The 18,040-nt window shown below is 45.2% G+C and overlaps 2 protein-coding genes across 7 annotated transcripts in view; both read left to right on the top strand.

Moving 5' to 3' along the window:
- Positions 1-7,987, top strand: part of LOC110521628 (SUN domain-containing ossification factor) — a 68,742-nt gene extending 60,755 nt beyond the window's left edge. For 5 of the 6 annotated variants that reach the window (XM_036969394.1, XM_036969395.1, XM_036969391.1 and 2 more), the window contains 4 exons: positions 93-235; positions 2,104-2,195; positions 5,497-5,552; positions 6,466-7,987. In XM_036969394.1, the coding sequence (XP_036825289.1) occupies positions 93-235; positions 2,104-2,195; positions 5,497-5,552; positions 6,466-6,939 (765 nt within the window). In that variant the 3' untranslated portion in view covers positions 6,940-7,987. The remainder of the gene's footprint in view (positions 1-92; positions 236-2,103; positions 2,196-5,496; positions 5,553-6,465) is intronic. The other variant, XM_036969392.1, reaches the window with a different exon arrangement.
- A 6,274-nt stretch (positions 7,988-14,261) lies between these two features.
- pigc (phosphatidylinositol glycan anchor biosynthesis, class C) lies at positions 14,262-17,424 on the top strand. Its single transcript, XM_021599310.2, has 3 exons — positions 14,262-14,409; positions 15,877-16,119; positions 16,324-17,424. The coding sequence occupies exons 2-3, from the start codon at positions 15,880-15,882 to the stop codon at positions 17,023-17,025; spliced, it is 942 nt and encodes a 313-aa protein (XP_021454985.1). The 5' UTR covers positions 14,262-14,409; positions 15,877-15,879; the 3' UTR covers positions 17,026-17,424.
- The last annotated feature ends 616 nt before the right edge of the window (positions 17,425-18,040 follow it).

Genomic DNA, 18,040 nt, shown 5'->3' with positions numbered 1-18,040 from the left:
GGCCTAATTTTAATAATCTTGCAAAATGTCATAATCAGATCTGATATGTCTTTGTGTTTCCTCAGATGTTTATATGTGTTCGTGTTTTCTAGGTGTCAGACCGACAGAGTTACCTGGTGGTGTCTCTAGTCCTGTGTCTCTGTCTGGGCCTGGTGTTCTGCCTGCACTGCTGCCGGAGCACCAACACACAAACCACCACACACACCGCAGTCAACCACTACCCCAGCCCCAAGAGGTAAACACACACACCGCAGTCAACCACTACCCCAGCCCCAAAAGGTAAACACACACCAACACACACACTGCAGTCAACCACTACCCCAGCCCCAAGAGGTAAACACACACACCGCAGTCAACCACTACCCCAGCCCCAAGAGGTAAACACACACCAACACACACACTGCAGTCAACCATTACCCCAGCCCCAAGAGGTAAACACACACACCGCAGTCAACCACTACCCCAGCCCCAAGAGGTAAACACACACCGCAGTCAACCACTACCCCAGTCCCAAGAGGTAAACGCACACCAACACACACACCGCAGTCAACCACTACCCCAGCCCCAAGAGGTAAACACACACACTGCAGCCAACCACTACCCCAGCCCCAAGAGGTAAACACACACACCGCAGTCAACCACTACCCCAGCCCCAAGAGGTAAACACACACCAACACACACACTGCAGTCAACCACTACCCCAGCCCCAAGAGGTAAACACACACACCGCAGTCAACCACTACCCCAGCCCCAAGAGGTAAACACACACACCGCAGTCAACCACTACCCCAGTCCCAAGAGGTAAACGCACACCAACACATACACCGCAGTCAACAACTACCCCAGCCCCAAGAGGTAAACACACACACCGCAGTCAACCACTACCCCAGCCCCAAGAGGTAAACACACACACCACAGTCAACCACTACCCCAGTCCCAAGAGGTAAACACACACCAACACACACACCGCAGTCAACCACTACCCCAGCCCCAAGAGGTAAACACACACACCGCAGTCAACCACTACCCCAGCCCCAAGAGGTAAACACACACCAACACACACACCGCAGTCAACCACTACCCCAGCCCCAAGAGGTAAACACACACACTGCAGCCAACCACTAACCCAGCCCCAAGAGGTAAACACACACACCGCAGCCAACCACTACCCCAGCCCCAAGAGGTAAACACACACCAACACACACACCGCAGTCAACCACTAACCCAGCCCCAAGAGGTAAACACACACCAACACACACACTGCAGCCAACCACTACCCCAGCCCCAAGAGGTAAACACACACACTGCAGCCAACCACTACCCCAGCCCCAAGAGGTAAACACACACACTGCAGCCAACCACTACCCCAGCCCCAAGAGGTAAACACACACACCTTTTTTGTCTGATCTCCCTATATTATTTATTAGAGTATTGTTGGTGCTTTCTGGGTCTAATATAATGTTTTCTCTTAGCCCAGTTAATGTTTTATTTTATACAACGGGTGGGTTTAATCCTTAATGCTGATTTGGTTAAAACTGTGTTCCAGCTGGTTGCCACCAGTTATGATGTTGAAATGCCAATCCATCTCGATGCGCAATCCACTATTTCATCAGCCCAGCCGGGCAATTTAGAAACGGGATGTCCACCATTAAGAAGCAGCTAGACATGATCTCCCCTTTCTTTTAAACTAGCAGTTGGTTTTCAACAACCAACATACGTATAAGACTTCCTGTCTTGTTTCAATATTGAAACTCTATCTCCACTGTCTTATTGAGGATTGTGTAAGAACGAGGTCTTTTCTTAGTCAGTGGAAATCAGGACTCCGCATAGTTGTTATGGATACATCCAAATAAATGTTGATAGAAAAACAGGTCAAAATGACATTTTTCTATGCCAGGTGAAATCGCGCATCATTACCTCATTGTTATGGATGCATCCAAATAAATGTCACTTGAAAACAGCTAAAACAAACGCAAGTGCAGCTACTTTTCTGTAAGTTAGCCGTAGTTGACTAGCTAGCAAGCATGGCAGCGCAACATTTCAAACGAACGACTGGGTCACTTCCATAGATTTAGAACAGTGCTATCTTATCATGTGTTTTAGGTGTTTCTCCTCCTATGAGGATATGAGTCTGAAGCGGAGGATATCGTGTCCTCTCGTACGCTCCAAGTCCTTCACCTTTCCTACTTCAGAAGGTAAGTGTGTGCACACACTTAGTCACTCTACAAACACTCAGTCACATGGCCTCTCTTACACACACACACACACACACACCCTTTTCCTCTAAGCTTCCTGTCTTCTACATCGCTGCTCTGTCCATCCTGTTGCTGCTCAGGAGCTATGACTAAAAGACTAGACACGACAGTCTTCAGAAAGCCTTCCATGCCAGCGCCATCATACACCACATTACTGCTACAGTCTCAGAGCAACAGCTGTGCATGACTGTGCTCTGCCCATGCATGGTCTCTCTCTGGACTGCCGGACTGGCTGGCTGTACCATGCTGGTGAGCTGCTGTATGGCTGCTGTAAAGGTACTGTAGGGTACTGGAGCCACAGACACTCCAGTGGGATGGCCTGGCCACACCCCTCTCCTGAAGGAATAAAGACCTTCATTCAGACGGACAGGAAACGTAGTACTCCCACTATTTCTCCCTCCTCGCTCTCATATATATACTTTTTTTTCTCATGTCTGTGCTGTCCTTGGGCCACAGCACCTGTCATTGCCAGCTGTGTGTCCATACAGATGCTGAACTGAATGAGAGTATACAGTACCAGTCAAAGGTTTGACACACCTACTCATTCCAGGTTCTTTATTTTGACTATTTTCTACATTGTAGAATAATAGTGAATACATCTAAACTATGAAATAAAACATATGGAATCATGTAGTAACCAAAAAAGTGTGAAGAATATGAAATACATTTTGATTTGTTTAAAAGTAGTCACCCTGTGGCTTGATGACAACTTTCCATTCTCTCAACAACCTTCATGAGGAACGCTTTTCCAACCGTCTTGAAGGAGTTTCCACATATGCTGAGCACTTGTTGGCTGGTTTTCCTTCACTCTGTAGTCCAACTCATCCAAAAACCATTCAATTGGGTTGAGGTTGGGTGATTGTGGAGGCCAGGTCATCTGATGCAGCACTCCATCCCTCTCCTTCTTGGTCAAATAGCCCTTTCACAGCCTGGAGGTGTGTTGGGTCATTGTCCTGTTGAAAAACAAAAACCAGATGGCATGGCGTATTGTTGCAGAATGCTGTGGTAGCCATGCCAGTTAAGTGTGCCTTGAATTCTGAATAAATCACTGACAGTGTTACCTGCAAAGCACCATCACACCACCTCCTCCATGCTTCATGTTGGGAACCACACATGCGGAGATCCTCTGTTCACCTACTCAGCATCTCACAAAGACACTGCGGTTGAAACAAAAAATCTCACATTTTGACTCATCTGAGCAACGGACAGATTTCCACTGTTCTGATATCCGTTGCTCGTGTTTCTTGGACCATGCAAGTCTCTTCTTATTGGTGTCCTTTAGTAGTGGTTTCTTTGCAGCAATTTGACCATGAAGGCCTGATTTCACGTAGTCTCAGAACAGTTGATGTTGAGATGTGTCTGTTACTTGAACTATGTGAAGCATTTATTTGGGCTGCAATTTCTGAGGCTGGTAACTCTAATGAACTTATCCTCTGCAGCAGAGGTAACTCTGGGTCTTTCTTTCCTGTGGTGGTCCTCATGAGACAGTCTCATCATAGTGCTTGATGGTTAAAAAAAACTATGTAACCTTTTATTTAACTAGGCAAGTCAGTTAAGAACAAATTCTTAATTGCAATAACGGCCTACCGGGGAACAGTGGGTTAACTGCCTTGTTCAGGGGCAGAACGACAGATTTTTACCTTGTCAGCTCGGGGATTCGATCCAGAAACCTTTCGGTTACTGTTCCAACACTCTAACCACGAGGCTACCTGCCACCCCAGTTCTTATGACTGCAGTTGAAGAAACTTTCAAAGTTCTTGAAATGTTCCGTGAAGACCTTCATGTCTTAAAAACAAATGGATTGTCGTTTCTCTTTGCTTATTTGAGCTGTTCTTGCCATAATATGGACTTGGTCTTTTACCAAATAGTGCTATCTTCTGTATACCACCCTACCTTGTTACAACACAACTGATTGATTCAAACGCATTAAGGAGGAAAGAAATTCCCACAAATTAACTTTTAGCAAGACACACCTTTTACCAAGACACATTCCAGGTCACTACCTCATGAAGCTGGTTGAGAGAATGCCATGTGTGCAAATTTGTCAAGGCAAAGAGTGGCTACTTTGAAGAATCTAAAATGTATAAAAAATATTTTGATTTGTTGCTTACAAAATCAAATTTTATTAGTCACATTCACTGAATACAACTGGTATTGACCTTACAGTGAAATGCTTACTTATGAGCCCCTAACCAACAATGCAGTTTTAAAAAATACAGGTAAGAGGTCAAAGTAACAAGTAATTAAAGAGCAGCAGTGAAATAACAATAGCGAGACTATATACAGGGGGGTACTGATACTGAGTCGATGTGTGGGGGCACCGGTTATTTGAGGTAGTATGTAGGTAGAGTTATTAAAGGGCCTATGTATAGATGACAAGAGAGTAGCAGCAGTGTAAAGAGGAGTCTGGGTAGCCCTTTTGATTAGCTGTTCAGGAGTCTTATGGCTTGGGGGTAGAAGCTGTTTAAAAGCCTCTTGGACTTAGACTTCGCGCTCCGGTACCGCTTGCCGTGCGGTAGCAGAGAGAAGTGTCTATGACTAGGGTAGCTGGAGTCTATGACAATTTTTAGGCCTTCCTCTGACACGCCTGGTATACAGGTCCAGGATGGCAGGAAGCTTGGCCCCAGTGATGTACTGGGCCGTACGCACTACCCTCTGTAGTACCTTGTGGTCGGAGGCCGAGCAGTTGCCATACCAGGCAGTGACGCAACCAGTCAGGATGCTCTCGATGGTGCAGCTGTAGAACCTTTTGAGGATCTGAGGACCCATGCCAAATCTTTTTAGTCTCCTGAGGGAGAATAGGTTTTGTCTTGGTGTGCTTGCGTGTACTACATGATTCCATATGTGTTATTTCCTAGTTTTGATGTCTTCACTATTATTCTAAAATATAGAAAATAGTCAAAATAAAGAAAAACCCTGGAATGAGTGGGTGTGTCAACTTTTGACTGGTACTGTACATAGAACACAATGCTTTAGCCTGGCTGCTTCTGTTAGACCACTGCAAGTAGTAGCAACAACTAGAGAAAACTGCCTTGTAGGCCCAATGTAGGCTAACTGCTAGCTATAACCTCTTCAGTGTAGCTATAACCTTTATTCTGGGATATAGTATATCAAGGTTGTGTAACATTACTTTAATAGTTATCAGTAGTACTACTTGCAATGTGGTGTCATGCTGCTTGTGTCATGCGTGTTCCTGTATGCCATCCCATCATTAACATGGCCCTGTTCTCTCCCTGTTCAGTAGGCCCCGACGACCTATACATTGTTGAACCTTTAAGGTTCTCACCAGAGAAAAAGGTACAGTGTCCCCTGCTCTCCTCTCCGTCTGCTACTGCTGTTGTATGGTGGCCCCCGCGGCCATCTTGTTTGCTTATGGTCTCAGTGGAGTAGGGTGAATTTGCCCCCAGACCAGGGTTTCCCAAACTCGGTCCTCGGGACCCCAATGGGTGCACATTTTGTTTTTTGCCCTTTACAGCTGATTCAAATGATCATCAAGCTTTGAATCAGCTGTGTAGTGTTAGGGCAAAAACCAAAACGTTCCGGAGGACCAAGTTTGGGAAACGCTGCCCTAGACTCTGATCTAAGGTTAGTTTAGCTTTCTCCCACCCTAATGGTTAAGGTTAGGGTCTGGGGAGAGTTAAGCTGATCCTAGATCTGTGATTATAGGCCGTTTCTGTTGATTTAGTCGAGTTAACCATTTCTCTGCTGACACTGGAGCTGGACTGTTAGGGGGTGATGTAGGAGCATGCACAGGGCAGGATTGGGCAGTGGTTTAAAAGTTGTAACCCACCAATAGCTGACATCCTGTTTTTTATCCACAACCCAGACTTAAGCTGTGATCCAGAAGGGACCGGCAGCTACCCTCCATTTGGTAGTCATTGGGTCAGGGTTTAATCTGCATAACATGGCTTTGCTGGAGTTTATATAGAGATGCTTTTTAATGCCATTCTCCCCACTGTCCCTGCCTTCCCCTGCCTTGTGCTGTCCTGTTTGTGTCTCACACAGTACTGGATCAAAATATTTAGACACAATCAAAATGTATCTTTGAGAGCTCGGTGTCTGTGTAGTTTGGTTGTAACTGTGCCGTGTGTCTGGTAGAGAGGTGGTTAACATGACTTAACATGTTTTTTTACATCTGTCGTTTGCCTTGTACTCTTTATTTATCGATCTCTCCATCCCTCCCTCCCTCCCTCCCTCTCTCTCTCTCCAGAAGAAACGATGTAAACTGAAGGCAGCATTATCAGCTCCCTCTTCCCCAGGGGCTGACGGGGCACTCGAATGCAACGGCCTCCCCCACTCTGTGACTCCCCCACCCCCACCACCACCTCCAATTTTAGAAGACATCTCCTGTAAGGAGCTCCACGTCCCCTCAGAGAGCAGCAGCGGCAGCTCTTCCACCCACTCTGAGGAGTCCTACATCAGCCGTGGCCCGCCACTCTCCTCCCCCCCGTGCATGTTTAACGGCCATGCTGCCCTCCCTGTCCCGCTCTGCCTCCCCTCCCTCCTTCCCTCTAAGAAGAGGTCAGCGAAGCGTCAGAGGTCTCGTCAAGTGGAGCTGCAGTTATCCTCCAGACAGACAGGGGGGGCTATGAACTCTCTGCCCAGCCTGCAGCAGCTGATCAAGGGAAACAAGAAGATCAGCGTGGGGACTATTGGCCCTACGACCGTCACAGGACATGTCTAATCACAAACGCACACTTCAGACTGACTCAGACACACACACGCACCCTGGTAGCAGACTTGGTTAGGGAGGTGTGAAGGGGTGTGGTCTCGCCCCAAAATGGCCACATCTCTGAACCACTTCTCCCATGAGCACCCTGGCCTACAGTGGAACTCGGAAACCATGGCATTAGTTGCCCATCAACAGCCACCCTCCCCACCAATCAGAGACCATTTAATGGTCATGTGCCTTTACTGTCCATTCGAAAGCTTTCACCAATGGAAAAAAATAATAAATTCAAAGTATTGTTCTTTTTCTTTTCGGAGAGCAAAACTGTAATGCTTTGGAGTGTTATAAGAAAACAGACATTCAAACATGTGACCTGTTTCTACTGGACAAGCCCATTGCTCCATAAGACCTAGGCGTCAGGGGCTTGTACTGCAGCCCTGTACCCAGAGAGGAGAAGGGCTGGCTGGGTAGAGCTCCTACCGGAGCCCCCTGCCTCTCCTGGGGCCTGTGAAAGTAGAGTATGAAGCTGTAAGGATGAAATGTGTCGCAATGAGAGAACTGTGCAGTAGGACTAGTTACTTCTCTAACCCATCCCTCCCTCCTTTCTCCTGTCCTCCATTTCCACATTCTGTTCATTCTCTGTGTAGTGTTCAGAGCTAGCGAACACTATTGCAGTTGTTGTTCATATGGGACTGGGGTGTTAACCCTTCACACCACAGCAGGCCCTCTGTCTCGCCCTCTCAGGCAGTCTAACCTAACACAACCAGCAGAGCTGAATGAAGATACACTGCGTGTGTGTGTGTGTGTGTGTTCATGTCTCTGTGTCTCTAGCGGCTAGCCATGTTTATCCAGCTGTGATACTAAGGAAGAAGCTCTAACTATTGAACTAGTTTACATAGCAGCTTGTCTCTCCAGTAAGACCTCTGAAAGTTGTATGGGCTGGGCCCAAAATATACACACACGCGCGCGCGCACACACTAACAAACACACAGCCAGCTAAGAGAAAAGGGATATTGTACTGTTAAAATACGGAAAATTAGGATGAAGTATATTCAATTTTAAAGATCACATCTAACTGGTATACTTGGTCCATTCTATTGTGTTCTACAGACCCCCACAAACATTTTAAGTCATCAATTGGGCTTTATGTACCTAATATTTATGGAGATATGGCTATGTAACTCCTGTCCAATATGGCTCCATGGGGCTGGTGGGTGGCCATTTTGGAAATACTGCCAGGGTGGTAATACAAAACATCTGTGATGGCATTATAGCTAAAAAATATATTAAAAAAACATACTTCTTGGGACTTGTTCTAGCTGTGTGTGAAATGTGGTGTTTTTATAATTCCTCAAATTTGAGGCTTAGCTGCTGGACTTTTTCTAGGCTGGTTGTTTTTGCACATTGTGGCAGGTAGTCTCTGCAGCCAGAACCCAGTCAGTCAGTTGGGTTGTGTTTTTATATTGAGATGTTTATGAGCCATGCTGAGAACTGAGTGTTGTGTGATATTCTAGTTGTTGGGAACAGTTCAGTCTGAAGATGTCACATCTTTGTGGGTAGAAGTTGCCTTTAGTTACTAATCTAAGATCAGCTTTCCCTCCCCCAATTCCTCATGTTCACCATTTTGAATCAACAATGCAATACTGATCTTAGAACAGTGTCTAGGGGTAACTTCACTTTGAGAGCAGATCCCCTGAGGTCCTATTGAGGACTCTGTGAGGTCAGTTTTATTTATCTATTTATGTCCTGGCCTCACAGCAAACCCCACATACTGTAGCCCAGGGGCACACACACGGTACAGACAATAATAATGGTTTCAATTAAAACACATATACACACAGATAAAGGTACAGGTACATCAGAGGAGGCTGGTGGGAGGAGCTATAGGAAGACTCGTTGTAATGGCAAAAAAAAAAAACATATTTGATTTAACTAGGCAAGTCAATTAAGAACACATTCTTACTTTCAATGACGGCCTAGGAACAGTGGGTTAACTGCCTTGTTCAGGGGCAGAACGACAGATTTTTACCTTGTCAGCTCGGGGATTCCATCTTTCAACCTTTCGGGTACTAGTCCAACGCTCTAACCACTAGGCTACCTACCGCCCAAGGTAGCCTAGTTGGTCAAATAATGGCTCCTCCCACCATTAAATGGAATTAATGGAACGGTAGCAAACACGAAGAAACCACATTTGACTCATTCCATTTATTAAATTCCAGCCATTACAAAGAGCCCATCCTCCTATAGCTCCTCCCACCAGCCTCTGACGTACATACATACCATGGTACTGTTGCATACTGTGTGATTTTTCCACTGGCTGCCCGACACACTATTTAACACATTGGCTCAGATGTTCACCTCTTTTGTGACCAATATTTGTTTTTACAAAGATATAGAGACAACAAGGTGTCCACCTTTTTATATTTCTGTGGTTTTGAGTCACCTCCACTGTCTCACACACACAAACCTCTCTTAACTAGACCTCTATCAGGGTACGGAGGGCTGTAACCATATCAGCCCCAGTAATAACTGTTGCTGGATTGTATAAGACAGAATAATATTCAATATGAACCAGCCACAACTCACAAAGCAGAGGGTGTGGGTCTGCTTCCTTAGTTGTTCAGAGGACTTTGGGAAGATGAAGTTAAAAGAGAATAAATGTTTGAAGTAATTGGTTCTGTGTCTGTGCAAGGATGTGATTGGCACGGCAAAGGGGAAAATGTGAAAAATCCCATCTCTGTGTACTATATATCTGTGTAGTTAGCCTGTGTATAGTGTGGGTGTGATCTGATGGCCTCTGAGTTGGGTTGGTTGTTGACTAACTGAGAAAGAGACACTGGAATACCACAAACCAAATAAACACTACACACTCCCTCTATAGTTTTCCGCTACAGACCAGCCTCCCAGGTCCCCTACTCTACCCTTTCCACACCCTGACCTCTAACCCCTACACAGGTCAGGGTTCAGACACTGTGGCAAGAGTTCTTTTAATTTAACCACTTCTCTTCCCTTTACCATGAATGGCTCCTTTAACTGGCCACCTCTACTTTCCTTACTAGCTGTCATTCATTCATTTGTTGTTCATTACTGTACATTCACCCCACCTCATAGGCAGGTAGTGGTTTTCAGAGGTTGAATTTAATAAAGGGAATGTTGGGAAAGGGTTTGGTACGCAAAACTTTATCTGAAGTGTTCCATACCCAGCTAATCATGACCCTCTTTGTTTTGCTTCCTTTTTTGAATGTGTATGATATTATACTTGTGTGTATGCATGCATGCAAGGACGTGTTTCACTGTGAGTGTTTGTTTCACTGTGAGTGTTTTCTCTTGACATGCATGTGAGAGACTCTGCAAAGCCCTAATTTAACAGTGACTGGAGGTCCTTGGTGACCCCTGGGGCTCAGTGTGCACTGTTATTATTACTACCTTCATGCCTTTTTGTTTTTCTACACTAAACCCTGTCTCAAGTGGTTTCTGTCCATGCCTCTTTTTTTTCTCTCTCTTTTCTCTCACTGTGAGTACTCTGAGGAAGAGCTGCATAGTACTGTGCAACAGGAGCGTGAGTGTAACTACAAAGATGTAGTGCCATTAGAAACTGTGAATTTCTAAATAAAACCTTTTTGTCTTTCACTTGACTGTTTTGGAGTCTGCATTTGTTCATGTGACTGCTCCTAGGTAAAGGTTGCACAGATCTAGGATCAGAGGAGCCTTATTTCTTCTCTACAGACTCTTGCTGTGTTGAGTAGCAGCACTTCGCCATCTTCTGGTGGAACAGTGATCAGCACACGCACTACAAAACATGAACTGTTAACAGCTAGGAAATAATTGATCAAATCCTGCTTTTACAAATACATAAGGCCTATTGGTGTGTAAATTAAACAATCCTACTTGTTCGACCCACATGTCTTTTGGTTTTGGGCCAAAAATAACCTTCAGGAGGAGCTGACTGTTGTGTTCTGCAGGGGCTCAGAGGTTGTATCCCTCTGCACTGTTCCACCATCGGACTGGAGACACGTGCTATACACAGAGGATGCATGGGGATGGGAGCAGAGAACAAGAGATGGCAGATGGATGAATGAGGGACAGATGGGATGAGGGGAAAAAGAGGAAATGGTTCAGAAAGGGACTGGGAAGAAAATAGTGGGGCAAAAAAGTATTTAGTCAGCCACCAATTGTGCAAGTTCTCCCACTTAAAAAGATGAGAGGCCTGTAATTTTCATCATAGGTACACTTCAACTATGACAGACAAAATTAGAGAAAAAAATCCAGAAAGGATTGTAGGATTTTTAATGACTTTATTTGCAAATTATGGTGGAAAATAAGTATTTGGTCAATAACAAAAGTTTCTCAATACTTATATACCCTTTGTTGGCAATGACAGAATTCAAATGTTTTCTGTAAGTCTTCACAAGGTTTTCACACACTGTTACTGGTATTTTGGCACATTCCTCCACGCAGATCTCTAGAGCAGTGATGTTTTGCGGCTGTTGCTGGGCAACACGGACTTTCAACTCCCTCCAAAGATTTTCTATGGGGTTGAGATCTGCATACTGGCTAAGCCACTCCAGGACCTTAATGCTTCTTACGAAGCCACTCGGCTTCGATTGCCAGGGCGGCGTGTTTTGGATCATTGTCATGCTGTAAGACCCAGCCACGTTTCATCTTCAATGCCCTTGCTGATGGGAGGTTTTCACTCAAAATCTCACGATACATGGCCCCATTCATTCTTTCCTTTACACGGATCAGTCGTCCTGGTCCCTTTGCAGAAAAACAGCCCCAAAGCATGATGTTTCCACCTCCATGCTTCACAGTAGGTATGGTGTTCTTTGGATGCAACTCAGCATTCTTTGTCCTCCAAACACTACGAGTTGAGTTTCTACCAAAAAGTTATATTTTGGTTTCATCTGACCATATGACATTCTCCCAATCTTCTTCTGGATCATCCAAATGCTCTCTAGCAAACTTTACTTGTTACTTTGGTCACAGCTCTCTGCAGGTCATTCACTAGGTCCCCCCGTGTGGTTCTGGGATTTTTGCTCACCGTTCTTGTGATCATTTTGACCCCACGGGGTGAGATCTTGCGTGGAGCCCCAGATCGAGGGAGATTATCAGTGGTCTTGTATGTCTTCCATTTCCTAATAATTGCTCCCACAGTTGATTTATTCAAACCAAGCTTCTTACCTATAGCAGATTCAGTCTTCCCAGCCTGGTGCAGGTCTACAATTTTGTTTCTGGTGTCCTTTGACAGCTCTTTGGTCTCGGCCATAGTGGAGTTTGGAGTGTGACTGTTTAATGTTGTGGACAGGTGTCTTTTATACTGATAACAAGTTCAAACAGGTGCCATTAATACAGGTAACGAGTGGAGGACAGAGGAGCCTCTTAAAGAAGAAGTTACAGGTCTGTGAGAGCCAGAAATCTTGCTTGTTTGTAGGTGACCAATTACTAATTTTCCACCATAATTTGCAAATAAATTCATTCAAAATCCTACAATGTGATTTTCTGGATTTTGTCTGTCATTGTTGAAGTGTACCTATGATGAAAATTACAGGCCTCTCATCTTTAAGTGGGAGAACTTGCACAATTGGTGGCTGACAATACTTTTTTGCCCCACTGTACATGGGAAATTCCACAGTAATGGAGTGATATTACAGATTTTTCACATTAAAAGGTATGTGAAACAAAAACAAATGACTGCAAAGTTAAAAATAAAAAAAACTGCACAAGGAATGCATTTAAACATTTCCACTGATGCAAAATTTGGTAACAGAATGATGGTTTGGGCTGTTTGTGCCATCAGTCTGTTACCAAACTTTGCATCTGCACTGTTTTGGTAAAATGTCAGTGGAAATTGTTCAAAGTAGTCCTTGTGCATAGAGTTTTATGAATTAAAGTTGATTGGCTGTAAAATGAGCAGCAACGGACACCCTTTTTACTGCGAGACGATGTACAGAAAATTGTATGGTGCAATAAATCATAGGTGTACACACAAAAAACATTGTCCATTCTTTAAAAAAAATGTTTAAATCAGATTTCATAGAAATACGTTTATTCTTATGATAACTAGTATATAATATCTAATATTGCACATTGTCCGTCATTTTCTCCCTTATGTTTCATTCATACGGCCCAGTAGATCACTGGGGCCAAGCTTCCTGCCATCCAGGACCTCTATACCATGCGGTGTCAGAGGAAGGACCTACAAATTGTCAAAGACTCCAGCCACCCTAGTCATAGATTGTTCTCTCTGCTACCACACGGCAAGCGGTACCGGAGCGCCAAGTCCAGGTCCAAGAGGCTTCTAAACAGCTTCTACCTCCAAGCTATAAGACTCCTGAACATCTAATCAAATGGCTACCCAGACTATTTGCATTGCCCCCTTTTACGCTGCTGCTACTCTCTCATCTATGCATAGTGTTAGAGTTGCGTCTTTCGAATCCGGTATCAGGAAGAATAAAAGTCCGAATCTGTCGTTAATTATCTTTAATTTAATTCAAGCAATAAATGGTAAATGCAATGTTCGTATATACGGGCTCTCTGTCCCACCTCGCAGGGCAAACAGAGAACTGACAGGATGTACGTAAACAGTTGTTCTTATACTGTGATAGACATAGTTCCAACCCGTCTGTTGGCCTATCACAGTAGAGGCTGAGCGTGAGTTAGACTTGCTCAGCCTATCGCAAGCGCTCAGACTAGTCCTAGCCTCTTGGCGCTTCTTGGAGTTCACCCTCTGTCGATGTATAGATTCTCACTGTTCTGGTATCACACCCTAGTTGTAACAATTGCTCAGTTCCTGCTATTGTGTTGTTCAGTATTTTTCCATCTCAGTTAAACCTCGTGATGACCACCCCTCCCTATACCTGATTAACCACAACTTTGTAACATGCAGCAAGTCACACCATGTGCTCAATATTGTCACACACACAGACAGGCAAGGCAAATATAGCAAGCAGTACACTGCTTTGCAACATGCAAGTCACACCATGTTACTCAGTTCTTGTCACACACACACACACACAGAGATAAAGACAAAGCAGCTGTTGTTCAAACAATTCAATCTTAAGTAATATGGTAGCGGGTTTAAAATGCATTAATCCTAAATCCTTACAATTATCACGTGAATAACTCTGTACATATTACCTCAATTACCTCGACACTGGTGCCGCCGCACATTGACTCTGTCTGTACCTGTACCCCCGTATATAGCCCCGCTATTATTTTCTACTGCTCTTTAATTATTTGTTATTCTTATCTCTTACTTTTAGGTATTTTCTTCAAACTGCATTGTTGTTTACGGGCTTGTACGTAAGCATTTCAATGTAAGGTCTACCACACCTGTTGTATTCGGCGCATGTGACATAACATTTTATTTGATTTACAAAGTATACAGGACGGAACTCTTATTCTGAAGGATTCCAAAAAATCCGTAACCCGGAAATACTTCGTGTTCTAGCCCGCTTCAGAGCTGTCCAGCTTAGTCCCTTGCAGGTAAAATCAGAACATCTCTTCCCGAAATAAGTAGTTATAACGAAAATGTAACAGGGTTTGTGGTATATTTTCAGGATGGTTCTGTTGAATGACAACTAGTAGCAATAATATCAGAGCTTAGCCGTTAGCCGCTTTAGCTGGCTAACTGGGTAGGCTAACAACCATAATCTGCTTTCAAGACAAGCCTGGCAGTGCTTGTCATAAATTATGTGATAATGTTTTGTTCTGAAACGTTGGCACCAATTTCTCCACCCATGTCTATAATTTGTTTGTTTTGACAGATGAAAGACACAATATGTAATGGGTATCATAGTTGGCTTGTACGACATTGCGGGCGACTGCCGACTAACTGATCTACAAATCACCTTCCATAAATAACTCATTATTTGTAGATCAGTCAGTCACGATTTACCCATGATACATTACCAGTTTTCATCCTGTCGAACACACCCCTTCAAATTAATGGATTTGGCTATTTCAGCCACACCCGTTTCTGACAGGTGGATAAAATCGAGCACACAGCCATGCGATCTCCATAGACAAACATTGGCAGTAGAATGGCCTTAAGAGCTCAGTGACTTTCAACGTGGCACCGTCATAGGAAGCCACCTTTCCAACAACATTTTTTTTCTTTAAAATTGCCCCTGAAGTCAACATCATCACACTAACTGTTTGTCGTGAGCTTCATGAAATGGGTTTCCGTGGCCGAGCTGCCGCACACAAGCCCAAGCTCGCCATACGCAATGCCAAGAGTTGGCTGGAGTGGTAAAGCTCGCCGCCATTGGACTCTGGAGCAGTGGAAACGCATTCTCTGCAGCGATCACGCTTCATCATCTGATGGACGAATCTGTGGTTTGGCAGATGCCAGGAGAATGCTACCTGCCCCAATACATAGTGCCAACTGTAAAGTTTGGTGGATGAGGAATAATGGTCTGGGTCTGTTTTTCATGGTTTGGGCAAGGCCCCTTTGTTCCAGTGAAGGGGAATCTTAATGCTACAGCATACAATAACATTCTGGACAATTCTGTGTTTCTAACTTTTTGGCAACAGTTTGGGGAAGGCCCGTTCCTGTTTCAGCATGACAATGCCCCCGTGCACAAAGCGAGGTCCATACAGAAAAGGTTTGTCGAGATCAGTGTGGAAGAACTTGCCTGGTCTGCACAGAGCCCTGACCTCAACCCCATCGAACACCTTTGGGATGAATTGTAACGCCGACTGCGAGCCAGTCCTAATTGCCCAACATCAGTTCCCGACCTCACTAATGCTCTTGTGGCTGAATGGAAGCAAGTCCCCACAGCAATGTTCCAACATCTAGTGGAAAGCCTTCCAAGAAGAGCGGATGCTGTTATGGCAGCAAAGGGAGGACCAACTCCATATTAATGCCCATCAATTTGGAATGAGATGTGCGTCAAGCTATGTGATCTATGTGTTTCATAATTTGCCTATGGTTTTGGTGTTTGTGTTCAGTTGATGGGGGCAGACAGTGGGTCAGGGGCAGCCCCAGGCCCAGCAGTGTCCTGGAGGAAAGTTCTATGGGAGCGTCAACCCTTCCCTGATAACTATGTGGACCGCCGCTTCCTGGAGGAGCTCAGGAGGAACGAGGGCCTCCGCCAGTATCGCTACTGGGCCGTGGTGCAGGAGGCAGGACTGGTGGCTCAGCAGATCTCCTGTGTGGCTCTTTTCCTCACTCTCTGGTTGTACATGGAGCAGGTAAGAGACCTTAGGGTGAAGCTCTAATGACACCATATTCTCCACAGTGCAGTAATGTTTTGACCAGGGCAATATAGTGTTAATCACATAGCTAGGGCTCTAGTCAAAAGTTGTGCACTTTATTGGGGAATACATTGTCATTCAGTTTTAAATGCCTGTGTCACATTAGTTCTATAAAGTATATCCCCTCTCTTCTCCCTCAAGGGCCTGCTCTCCCCTTCCACGCTGCTGTGGACCGGCCTGCTCTGTGCCCTGCTGGGCTATGGACTCTACCAAGCACTGGCTCCGCGGGGAGATTCAGACAACCACCACCGTACACGTTGGTCTGACCTGCAGAGTGCCTCTATCTTCCTCTCCTTCACTTTTGGGTTCTCTCCTGTCCTCAGGACTTTAACAGAGTCAGTTTGTACAGACACAGTGTACGCCATGACAGCCCTGATGCTGCTGGCCCACCTGGTGGCCTTCCCCTACGCCCATCCTTCTCCCCCTGGGAGCCTCTCTCTCAATGCTGCCCTGTTCGCCTCTGTCTGCCTGGCCTCGCGCCTCCCCGGGGACCTGCACACCTCTGGTGGCCTGGACTCTTCCTCCTCTCCCTCCTCCCTTCATACCTTCACCATGCTCTGCTGGGCCCTGTTAGTGTTTGCCCTATGGCCTTGCCTGCTGCAGCGGCTGAGAGATTGTGCCCCGTGGGTGTTTGGGTGTGTGTGTGTGCTGGTGGGTGTGTGTGGGGTGGGGGGGCTGGGTTCTCTGTGGCCTGGGGGGGCTGTGCTGTTGGCTGCACTGTTGGGGACTGTGACCCTGCTGTGTCCTCTGCTGTTGATCCGACTGCAGAGTGACAAAGATAACATCCAGGGACCCTGGGATGAAGCCGAGATACGAGAGGATCTAACACACTTTCTGCATTGATGGATAAAGGAGGGAGAGGATTGGGGGGCCAAGCCACACACACCGTTATCCACTGAGGACAGTAAGGGTATGTCCCTTACCAGTACCAGACTGGTAGGACAAGTGGCAACCTTGAAAACACTTTATAGAAAGCTGTTGCTCCTATTTTAACAGAACAATAGGGTTTCTCAGCAGGGAACTGAAGCTCTTTGCTGCCTACTGTAGACGCTTTGCTCAGATTCCACCACTTTTATACAACTTCTAAACGTGTGTCTAGTAACCAAGGGCTCTGAGGCATGGTAGATTGTGACCATGTTGAATGAAATAGGAAGTATTCAACCTGTAATGATTTTAACCTGTTGTACGGTCAGGTGTTAAATGCAGTTTTGGAAAAATAAAGTTATTTTGTTTATGATCGTATTAGTTATATTTATTCCTGTTATTGGTAAGTGGAAATTATTTAATTAAACCTATTCAGCTTCACAAGTGGGGGAACTTTCAAGTCATGCATGCATAAACTCAACAACAAAAAAAGTAGACCTGTTGCTGTTTATTTCCCAACTCCAGTCCTCCAGTACCCCAAAAAGCACATATTTTTGTTGTAGGTCCAGACAAACTCGCCTGATTCAACTCCTTCATGGCTTGATGATTAGTTGAATCAGGTGTGCCTGTCCACGGCTACAACAAAAATGTGTACTGTTGGGGGGTACTGGAGGCTGGCGTTGGGAAACACGAGCTACATGTATGCAGTACCATACTAATTCCACTTGATGTCAGCATCCCCTTTCAGGGGCCTGACGTGGTTGGTGCTGCGGTCGGTCTTGTGGCTCCATGGTGAGTTTAGTATTTGTATTTATTTGTATTTAGTATGGATCCCCATTAGCTGCTGCCAGAGCAGCAGCTACTCCTCCTGGGGTCCAGCAACATTAAGGCAATTTCTATTTATTTTATTTTTTTACAATACATTCACAGATTTCACAACACACTGTGCCCTCAGGCCCCTATTCCACCACTACCTCATATCTACAGTACTAAA

Source organism: Oncorhynchus mykiss, chromosome 30 (genome assembly GCF_013265735.2).
Source record: "Oncorhynchus mykiss isolate Arlee chromosome 30, USDA_OmykA_1.1, whole genome shotgun sequence".
NCBI lineage: Eukaryota > Metazoa > Chordata > Actinopteri > Salmoniformes > Salmonidae > Oncorhynchus > Oncorhynchus mykiss.
This window is presented reverse-complemented; position numbering and strand designations above follow the sequence as displayed.